Here is a 12222-nt window from a genome sequence, read left to right as displayed (position 1 = left end):
ACATTAGATATGAGATTGATCACTGTTCGTTATCTTCACCTTGCATGACTCGGAAAGAACCGATATCAGAAAATATTTCATGAATATGCATATTGTATAATTTTCTCTATATTCCTTTCTATGTATGGGAACAGCAAGTCAGTAATGCGACATGTTCGTTGGTTGTATATTGTTTAACGTACCTCTCAAGATATTTCCCACTAAAATGGAGATGTCACTATTGCCGATGAAGGCTGCAAATTTAGATTTTGACGCGGCACGTACAGCCTTACAACAGGGAGACATATTTATCGTGGCAATCCTTTTGTGACACAGGGATTCGATTTTTACGGTATCATTAGAAGGACTGTCCCATTTATTCGCCTCTTACCAAAAGCAAAAGGTACTGAGGACATATTCTAACCCGGATTCCCACTGTAACAGTATTGGTATAAACCCTGAAGTATACAAATATATCAATGGAACGATGAACGAGCGCTGAACGGGTTGAAAATGAACTGTTTTGATTGTAGAAGGAAAGGTTTGGACAGAAAAGTTCTCAACGAGAATCAATTGATTGTATCTTATTCAACATTTCCCTCGAGAAATTATCTCTCACATGGAAACTTCACCAATACCGCTAAAGCGCTTCAAACTTGATCGGCGCTTACGGCTATTGAGCAGTGCGGGTTATTTAGCCTGCCACGCCTACTGTGACACGGGGTATCCGTTTTCGAGGTCATATCCGAGGATCCGTGACATTAACACCTGATGCCAAGTATTTGGCGATGGAATTGTAATAACATGTTTTAACGACTTAGATCTATCGCGGCCGAGATTCGAACCCCAACCTTCCGCATACTGGGCGAACGTGCTGCCTCTATATCACCGCGGTGAGAAGGGATATCAACCCCAAAATAACAACTTATCTTTATGACAAACGAGGAAATCTCAACTTCTCCATTGTCAAATTCCCATATTCATGCAGCAGTATTGTATTATCACCTGCATGAGGAGTTTATATCACTGAACTGATTCGACACCATAGTGTGACCAGTCAACAGGTGATCTTCACTCCTCTTAGATACCTGTTTCCACCTCTCGTGTGTTCAGAAGTTCGTAATTGCCCAACTCTTTATTTTGTATTTCTTGTGAGGTTTATAAGATTGATCACCGTTCGTTATCAACGCCTGCCATGTGACGTAATATTGTTAAGCTGTTTACAATGATAGGAAAGAGTGATAATTCGAGTATAATATACAATTCATTTCTCCGTTTATTTGATCAAGACACTGGAATCGACAAGGAATTTTTACTCCTCCAAGGCACTTGATTCCACGTCTGATTTGACCAACTCTTGATTGTGTATTCCTCAGAGGAGTTATGAGATTGGTCACTGTTTGTAATATTCACCTTTCATGATACTATGTTTTGCGGTACAAATTCATAGAAATTATCCATGCGTATAAGAATTTCAAATTTTAATCAAATGTTCTCGGTTTGGAGGGAAAATTAGTCGTCCATTTGATCTTGATTACATGGCTTTTATTTTGTCAATCTTTAAAATGAATCCTGCTCTGATCGAGAGTTATATGATTTTTTTTTTCATGTTTGGGAGTTGCCTTTACTTCACTTCCTTAGACTACCATGCATTGAACATAGGACCTTGGTGTTGACCTCTTCATACTCTCGTTTTGTTTGAAATAACGAATTACCCAGAAAGAGTTCCAAAACAAATATGATTCTATATTTGCAAGTTGGAATTTAAAAGAAAAAGAACAGTTCAATTTTAGCACTAACCTAACAGATGTTTTTGTTTTACATAATCATAGGAAAATATATATTATAGTTTTTTTCTTTTTTTATTTGTAAACGAGCATTTCACGCTTGGCACTATATGGATGAATTCGTTGCTGAATGGAGGGGTTTAAGGTTAAGAACGCTCCATCACATGTCAGAGTGACTGCATATAATAAATAATTGAAAATATCAATTTATTGAATCGATGTTCACTGCGACTATTAAGTGAAAATCTAAATTGAAAAAAAAAAAAAACACCCGGAATTACCTTAAAATATATATTTTCATTAGCAATTGTTAGGTCGTTTCTCGCTGACTGATTTTAACTACAGATTACTATGTTTGCATGTGTACCTGATCAAGATGTATAGGGCTATCGGCGGTTTTGACTAGTCAACAGGGAATGTTTACTCCTTCTAAGCACCTGATACCATATGTGGTATCTCCAGGGGTCCGTGTTTGCCCTACTCTTTATTTTGTATTCTGAGATTAATTACTGTTCCTTATTTTGACTTATTGACATTAATGAATGTTTGAAAAGGTTTAACTCCAAATAGTACATGCCGTATTTTGATTGTGTATGCAATCTATACCTTGTTTAGTGTCATATCATTTCAGAATAATCTTGAATTTATGATTTAATCTTTTAAAAATGATAAAATAAAGAAGGTCGTACATTTTACACTGCTATTAACGTTCAGTTCATCAGGTGCACTGTTTTTTATGTCTGAGGTATGACTGGGATTTACATAACATAGTGATAGTATAATTCGTTTCTCATAAGAAAGGGAAAAATAAAGAGTCTGTACGACCTTGAAATTTTATATCTTCATAATATCTCAGCTCAGGTTGCAACATTTTGGAGGAAAGTAATATGATAAAGAATGTTCTGCTCTGTGAAGGATTTTACTAATCAGTAGATATCACGTGATTTCCAGATAACGCATATATACTGTACTCTTGATATAAAGTATATAAAGTAGATGTTCTCTCGAGATAAGTCTGTACTGTTTTGATTACAGGGAACACAACGTAAGTACTCCACTGTATAAACCTCTATAACGTTAACTACATCATAACAGTAATATGTATATTAGAATAGTGTTTGGTTTTCTAGATGTGTTTACATTGACAAATATCATTACGAATTATATATCTACCCAGTGAATGCTTTTACTAATCTGCAGATATCACGTGATTTCCAGATAATTCATAAGCACTGTATTTCTGATATAAAGTAGGTGTTCTCTCGAGATAAGTCTGCACTGTTTTCATTACAGGGAATATAGCGTAAGTACTCCATAGTATGAACACCTATAAAATTAACTACATTATAATGGTGATGTGTAAGGTGAAGATAACAAACAATGATCAATCTCATAACTCCTATAACGAATGCAAATAAAAGAGTTGAGCATACAAAATAAACTCTACGAGTTAGTAGAAACTGTGAGCATGTGTAAATGTTATTACAAGTTCCGTTTTTAATCAAATGTGAAAGTGTAGATTTTGTGAAATGATAGGGTCCAGAAGAGAATACATATGCTTTAACTGCGCTTAGCTTCGACACATACATTTTCTAGCGGTTTATCAACGTCTATGTGAAGCTTCTATGTTGAAAATTGCAAGGAAAACATTTGTCTTTATGATGGAGGGCAAGTCCTGCCGCCGACAAAATTTATACAAATCATTTTCATCACACCTTCCTTCGAAACCTGGGGGGGACAAATTATCCTAACGAAATTAATCCAGTCACGTGATAGTTGGTTTCTTTGTCGATTATATCTAAATGACCAACAACAGTTTTCACACCTCGCTCGGGGTTACATATTGCGCCACATATGATTGCGCGTATGGTGTTGTTTATTACCAACGATTTTTCAAATAATAAAAAACCATGAATATAAACAAAAGTTATGCATCAAATGAAAATAATGCAGATTAGATAAATTGACAAATCATTCAATGTATAGATAGTTGATGTCTGTGGGATTATGAAAAAGTTGGTAACATAATGAATTTGAATTATAAAAGGTGAAGATTACGAACAGTGATCAATCTCATAACTCCTATAAGCAATACAAAATAGATAGTTGGGCAAACACGGACCCCTGGACAAACAAGAGGTGGGATCAGGTGCTTAGGAGAAGTAAGCATCCCTTGTTGACCGGTCACACCCGCCGTGAGCCCTATGACTTGATCAGGTAAACAAAGTTATCCGTAGCCAAAATCAGTGTGCCAAGAACGGCCCAACAATCTCTATGAAACACGTCAAATTGCATTTGACGCAATGATAGGTTGTATTTGCAAACTAGATCATTATCACGACCACGGAATTTGTGAAATGCTGACTTCCAACGAGACTGTAGAAACACCATCAACTTGTCTGTCAGCAGCTTGCTTCAATTTAAAAACTGACCATACGCAGAACCAGCTTTTGCATATGGTAAAATTGAGGATAACCTCAGCATCATGCGTGTATTTTTGTTCTTATGCTTGAACATTTATATGAAAATTTTTCCTAATTTACATACTTCTGCAATATTTTATGTTGATAACAACTAAACTAGTTTTTAAGTATAGATGTTTTTTAAATATATTTCTTAATATACTTTTTTTTGAATTTATTTCCAAATTGGCAGACCAATGAAAAGTGAAATTCATCTTCTATTGCTACATTTGAACACATTTACATTTTTTTTTATTTCTTGAAACATTATACTATCTACCTTGTTCAACCTCTACATGTAGTCTATGTGATGACCTACGATATTTACTAATATTGTACATAAGTGTTTGGAATTGTTAAACAAAACTGTAACTTAAATCTATGATTTACATATTTGTATAAGTAACATGTTGGTGAATTTATCCAAAAACTACATTTTTTGCAGAAACACGTCATTCAACCTTTGTTTACTAGTAATAGAAAATGCGTTTCATTAATACTATGTGAATTCCATATATTTCCAAATCTTAACATCAAACCCACTGAAAACCAACTGATGAAAGTTTGTAAATTACATACATCTAACATTTCATGGCATATACTATTCAAAATGCAAATATCTCATTTTAGCAATTTCAGCTATATATATATATATATATATATATATATATATATATATATATATATATATATATATATATTACAGGAAAAAGAAACTGTGCACTATTTAATATATGAAAAAAATAATGAATAATGTGGTCGGGTTCGATATTCCATATTACCACCGGTCATGACCCGTGATGTATAAGAAGTTCCGGAAATAGGTCTTCACTCTGAGTCTTACCTTCCTAGTTGCTGCACGTGCTTTGTGTGTTTTGTATGTCCCAATGTGGTATCCTGCTTGATTGGGTAGCTATGTCTTGTTACACTATATATTAGTATATATGTATCAATATACCTTCGCTTTGTAATTGTTTGACATTTTAACACAGCAAGAATGTCAGCATTGGCGATGCGAGTTTTATTCGAACTTTGAGCGTGCCTTGCTACTATAGTAACGGTCATAGGGTATATCTTTTTTACGACAATTTATTGTGGTTTTTTTTTTTGGGGGGGGGGGGGGTTGGTAGCAGTTTACTGATATCTTTCGCTTGCAAAATATCTTAACTTTGTGCTTTTTTGTATGCCATACGCATTCTGTCTTCTATTTGGCATATTTTGTTGTTTAAAGTTTAAAGAACAAATAGAAGATATTCAAATGAATATTGTCTTTAATAATCTATAACAGTAATTTTGTAAACGGATAAAGCTGTTCCATTACGAAAAGTATGTTTGATAGAAGCTGTTTTTATTGTTATGAATAATATTAACAATGGATATGTCCTTCCTCAGCAAATCATTTTTGGAGTGGCGAGGAAGTATACTGTATAGGTTGTAGTCAGATTAATAGTTTATTAGATTTATTCAACTGTATGACAAACGGGATGATTTCAGCTTCTCCATCGTCAACTTTCCATATTTGTGTAGCAATATTCCATTATCACCTACACATGGTGTTTATATATCTCAACTGATTCGATATGCAAGAGCTTGTTCTGCGTATAGTTAGTTTTTAAACCGAGGTAAGCTACTGACAAAGAAGTTGATGGTGCAGGGATTTCAACAGTCTCGATTAAAGTCAGCATTTCGCAAATTATATGGTCATTATAAAGATATAGTTCGTCAGTGCAACCTCGCATTGGGTCAAATGCTGTCTGACGTGTTTCATACCGATTGTTAAGTCGTTCTTGGCACACTGATTTTGACTGCGGATAACTCCGTTTACCTTATCAGGATATAGGGCTCACGGCGGGTGTGACCGGTCAACAGGTGATGCTTACTCCTCCTAGGCACCTGCTCCCACCTCTGGTGTGTCCAGGGGTCCGTGTTTGCCCAACTATCTATTTTGTATTGCTGATAGGAGTTATGAGATTGATCACTGTTCGTTATCTTCACCTTGCATTAGTTAGTGAGCACTGTTTAGTCAGTCAGTGGTTACCAATACATGAGTTAGTACTCAGTCATTATCTAGCTATCAATCAAAACATATTATTTTCAGGATGTAGAATTAACGTTTGGGAAAATAATTTAGTACCAAAGCACTCAAATACTGTTTTTCTCCCAACTAGAACAATTAAAACATAGGTAATAGTCAAAAGTCTGACTGTCTGAAACATGATAATTTTGAGTATACAAAACATTGATATTATTGTAGATACAATTTCCAGGTTAACATTTTAACTGAAAAGTATTTCCATGCTAATATTGTCTTTGATAATCTGCAACAGTGATTTTGATAATAGATAAAGCTGTTTCATAACACTACGTCTGTTTCTTAATATAAGCTGTTTGATTGTTTTAGACAATATTTAAAAAAATTAAACAATAAATAGGAGATGTTCATCAAACACATGTTGTACTTGACACTTTATAACAATAATTTTGTTAGAAGCTGTCTCGTAACAGTACGTTTGTTTCCTAATACAAACTGTTTTGATTGTGTTAGGCAACATATACAAAGCTAATACCAAAATGTCTGTAAATATGAGAATGACACCAACATCACAATCCCCGAAAATTGGCACCAACACAGATACTGCCTCAGACAAAGAACATACTACCTGAACATTTGTTAGAGGAATTAGACAAAAAAAGAGAAATCATCGTATACATGATAGAACAAAAGTTCGACAACAGATTCGTTAAAATAGATCAATGGATGAATACATTCAACAACAGATTCAATGATCTAGAAAAATGGATGTATAAAATGCAATCGCAGTTGGATGCATGGGTGCCAGATGCACAGGCTTGATTAAATCCAGTGCATCCAATGAAAGAAATCCCTTAAAATATGGATCAAGCTGTTCAGATGCAACAATCTAAATCATGGGTAGGCGCAACAGTAAAATTAGACATTTTAGCACCTTTTCGATTAGATCCAAAATGGGGTGCATTGTTTAAAAATAATGAAAAGACTGGTACAGGACCTACTATTGACGCTGAGTACCCCCATGAGAAAATGTGAGGGTCTGTTGGGGAAATGGCTATATGAGCCATGTCTCCAGTAACTCCGATTTGCAATGAAATTATTGAGGGGTGGATAGAGATTGTAAGGTTACGCCTGTATCACAGCTGAATGAGACGGTGGTCATGTTGACTGGATCTCCAGGACATAGTGATGGTACTGATGGCACCAATGAGAAAATGTCAGAGTCCGCTGGGGAGATTGTCGTAACGACTATTCCTCCGGTGACGAAGCTTTGCATTGAAACTATTGATGGGGTGGATAATGATAGTGATAGTAAGGTCCTTGTCAATGTTACATTTGAATAGGACAAGGGCCATGTTGCCTTCATCTCCAGTTACTGGTGCAAGACGTAGTGATGATGACGATGGTGACCACCGCGAGAAAATTCCAGAGTTTGTTGGGGAAATGGCCGTAATGACTGTGCCTCCTGCAATTAAGCTTTGTATTAAAACCATTTAGGGGATGGCTCACGATGGTGAAGCCATGCCAGTGCCACAAGTCAATGAGACAACAGCAAAGTCTATGGGCATTCACACTTGGTCCCACACACATCCTTTGTGTTCTATGCTATATACACACACCGAATATAGCACAGGCTTACCTATTGAGAACAAGTGCTCGACTGTACCTTCATGTCTTAACACTCTAGAACCAACAACAATCTATAAGTTCATACCAGGGTTGCTGCATCTCTAGTAGAGACACAGGGCTTTACAGAAATTGACAACCAAGATGCAAAAGCAAGAGTTTTTGCAAATCAATTATTACACCTCTCGTAGAGACTTTGGGTTGTACAGAGGGAGTGAAACTCCTCGTCGATGGTTATCATTCTGCAGAGAGAGCTTTGTACATGGCACAGTTCATTCCAATGATACAGTCTCTTTAGCTGTGGATTTGGTGATTGCTGTGTCCTGAGATACAGATCGTTACAATGCTACAGTCTCTTGGCTGCGGGTTGGTGATTGATGTATATTTGGATGCAGTTAGTTTTTTTTTGTTAATATATACAGTTATAGCTGTGGATGTTTGGCTAATTTAAGGGTATGTAGTTATTTTGAGTTGAGTATTTATCTGAACGTGTGCAGTATCAGTTATATATCAATGTTATGTATATGGGCCAATAATAAGTAATTATCGGCCTTTGACAGTCATTTTCATCTAGATTGGACATGTGCGAAGATCGAACATGTGCGAAGATATGGGGATCGGTAGTGAGAAATACTCCTGACGATATTATCACCGAAACTGGTTCTCCTGCTTTTCTTGTGAATGTTTGTGATGGAGTTATTCTTTTCAATGAACCCTCAAATTATCATCAAATCCCAACAACATCAGTAGTGTGAAAGTTAGCAGTTGAAGTCCACCCAAAACATAATGAGCTGTCAGATGTCCAGTTTCATAAATTGCAGGAATTATTGAAACTTCCAACGGTATCTGCTTTAGGAAAAGTAGGATTGGTTCCATCAGTTCCTGTTAATGAATGTATACCCCAGGAAGCTGTTTTGACGAAAGTGTTGAAGTGCGCTAGTCCAGGAAAATGCATCGTTTTACATTTAAGAGGGAACTCTTCAGATAAATACGGTGTTGTCGTAAACGCCAGTGACCAGAAGACAGTTTAGTCATATCCACTGTTTACTGATGACAAGGAACTGGTGATGGAATGGCTAGATTCATATCCAGATGTTTACTTTGGATTCACAGGACTGGTACGAACGTTCAATCATCCACAAGTGGAGGCTTTCCGATCTATACCCAGGGATCGGTTACTGATAGAAACTGACTCGCTTTATCTTTCCATGAAATCGACTATCAACACCCAAGCTCAAACCGCAGAAGTTGTTAGCTTTGTTGCAAATAAGTTAGGTTTGTCAGTAGAAGAGGTACTTTCGCGATCCTTGGAAAATGGTCTTCGGTTGTATCAGTAGTTGTCTAAATTTAGGAAGTAAGGCTGTGGATTTTAACAGTTTTTTGTGGTATTTATCTGTATTGTTAAGAAAAAATTGAGAAGGCTGTGGATTTTTAACTGTTTTTGTTAGTAATTATCTATGGTGAGTGATTGATGGCGCTGTGAAGTGGATTAGTATTGGCTGTTCTCTATAGTATGTTTGTAAATAGGTAATCTTGTTGATTTGATGACACTATTTTCACTTTGGTTATTCATGATGTTAAATCATGGCTGAGAGCTCATGTACAATTTTTACTAATCGGTATTTTGTAAGAGGTGGTTGCTTTATCTATGTAAATAGTGTTCTCGAATGATTTTTAATGGTTTTAAAACGGGGAGGAGTGTGGTCGGGTTCGATATTCCATATTGCCACCGGTCATGATCCATGACGTATAAGACGTTCCGCGGGAATAGGTCTTCACTCTTAGTCTTCCCTTCCTACCTGCTGCACGTGTTTTGTGTCTTTTGTATGTCTAGGCGCGGTCCCCTGCTTATTTAGGTAGCTACAAATATATATATTGTTATATTGTATTTTAATATATATATGTATCAATATATCTTCGATTTGTAATTCCTTGACATTTTAAAACAGCAAGAATGTCAACAATAATAACAATGAACAAATTTTAGTTTTTGTAATACTGTTACCAAATGTATTCGTTACAACAATTCATAATCCATTAATGTTAACACTGAATAACGTCAATTTCAGTACACTTGAAAGACACTGGTATTCGAACTTGAATTAACAAAATTGATAACGCGTGTGAACACCATTTCAATTCACGCATGCTTGACAACGGCGCCTCATTGATGCCCCTAAAGTGTTCAGAAATGCTTGAGGGATATTGTTCCAGATGTTGGTTAAAGCCTGTCACTGGCTGATTAGGTAAACGCCGTAGACGTCATTCCATTCCATCCCAGACGTGCTCGATCGGCGATAAATCGGGGAAAACAGTTGGGCAAGGCAAGACATCGACATTATATTGAACACAAAAGTCCCTGACTACACGTGAAACATGTGGTTTTGCGTTGTCTTGCTGCAGAGTAATGTGATGTTGCTGTCTCTGTATGAAGGATATCACATAGAGCTGAATAAAGTCGCCTCGATAGCGTACGCCGGTGATATTGCCATTGACAGTTTGTAGAGGAGTCCTTCCACGTGGTATTATTCCACCCCACACCACAACGCTACCTTCACCGAATTGTCGACGTTGCACAGCGCAAGCGTCCTGGTGCCGCTCCTTAACGTGACAATACACTCTACAAAGGTCGTCACTGTTATCCAAATGAAATCTGGATTCGTCAGTGAACAAAATACTGACCCAGTCCTGTATTCTGAATCGCAGATGTCGTCTGCCCCACGTCAAGCGATATGATGACGTTGAAGCAGTATTGGGAACACTGCTGGACGTCTTAGTCTGATGTTGTGATCGTGCAGACGATTAGGTACAGTTCTTGGATTGATTGTTCGACGTCCAAGAATGCTACGAGCAGTCAAACTTCCTGTCTGGAAACGATTTTTGAGGTGCACAAGTCTATTGTGGTTTGTGGTTGTACCGTCGACACGATGTCACACGAGGATGCCCAGAACGTGGTCGATCCCGAGTGTTACCATTTTGTTGGAAACGTCTCCATCATGACTAGATGGTGTTGCAAAGAACTCCAAAGTGTCTTGCTACGATAGTTTGTGCCATTCCAGCTTGAAGTATCACAAGAGCACACTTGCGTTGCTTTTCGCTGAGTCGTAGCAGGACAGAATAAATATACCAAAATTATACTAAATGTTTACACAATTTTATAATGCAGTTTCTTTTTTCCACTAATATATATATATATATACGTATATATATATATATATATATATATATATATATATATAGAAGAGATATAAACACGACTGAAGAAGACCGGTAACACGGTCGAAATATTTCAACAAAGTGTTTAGAGTTTTTTCTGTATTTAACTTCCAAAAAAAGATACTTTATATATATATATATATATATATATATATATATATATATATATTCGGATCGTTATTGAAAATATACATCTAAGTACACGTAAACATTTAAAAGTTTATTCTTGGGTATATATGAATATCGACAGTATGAAGGCAATTTTAAGAGATAAAATACGTAGTGTGTGTATTGTTCATGTTCTTGTTTTAATCATATTCATATCTTATTTATGAAGGTTGCAATGGACAGTACTCAGTCAATTCCTAATGAAGAAATCCATGATTTGAAAGGTAAGTTGAAATATTTTTTTCGTGTGGAAATCCTTACATTGAGGGAGTAAAACCAAGATACAGATAATCAATGAAATTGTGTTTCTATTTCTTAAAATCATTGAAAAACACATTGTTTAGTATAAAGAACATGATATTCGACTTTGAATTCACACAGTTAAACTATATGAAATACAGATACTTGAGAACGTAACTGTTGAGGAAAATGCTAGGTTTAGTTTTAATCGTTGACGCATAGATGTTTCTACTAAAGTAAAATGTTTGTGCAGAAGGGCTCGGTGATGGACTTGTCAAGGCAATAAAGCAACTTCAGGAAGGAATGAATGGTAAGGTTCCAATAACACTCTAGATAGAATCAGAATATACAGCATGCTAATAATTTGTTCAACGGAAATCTTCCTTGCATTCAAGTATCCCAATTATATGTCTTCATTGAAACTTGTTAGGCATATATTTTCATTGCAATGTTTTGCTTATTTTACACACATAACCAGAAAGAAAAAAAACTCAAGTTAATTAATCCAAATGCGACTTTTTGCATGAAATTTTTGGATGAAAACAATTTCGTATAAAAAAACCTAATGTTCTACTTTGAACTTGAATATCGGAAAAAGTAATGGTGATCACCAAAGTTGGCACCATTTCCGAAATTATTTGTATTCTTATTGAATGCTCTCAAGAAAGCACACTTATTCTTCCTAAGTACCTAATTCCACAGTTGGTATGTA

The 12222-nt window shown here is 36.0% G+C and overlaps 1 protein-coding gene across 1 annotated transcript in view; it reads left to right on the top strand.

The window, feature by feature from the left end:
- Positions 1 to 2770: 2770 nt before the first annotated feature.
- LOC125654236 (interferon-induced protein 44-like) overlaps positions 2771 to 12222 on the top strand; it is a 60677-nt gene continuing 51225 nt past the window's right edge. Inside the window, exons 1-3 of the mRNA XM_048884094.2 lie at positions 2771 to 2811; positions 11440 to 11494; positions 11764 to 11820. Coding sequence (XP_048740051.1) covers positions 11446 to 11494; positions 11764 to 11820 — 106 coding nt within the window. The 5' untranslated portion in view covers positions 2771 to 2811; positions 11440 to 11445. The remainder of the gene's footprint in view (positions 2812 to 11439; positions 11495 to 11763; positions 11821 to 12222) is intronic.

Source organism: Ostrea edulis, chromosome 7, assembly GCF_947568905.1.
Source record: "Ostrea edulis chromosome 7, xbOstEdul1.1, whole genome shotgun sequence".
NCBI classification, from domain to species: Eukaryota; Metazoa; Mollusca; class Bivalvia; order Ostreida; family Ostreidae; genus Ostrea; species Ostrea edulis.
This window is presented reverse-complemented; position numbering and strand designations above follow the sequence as displayed.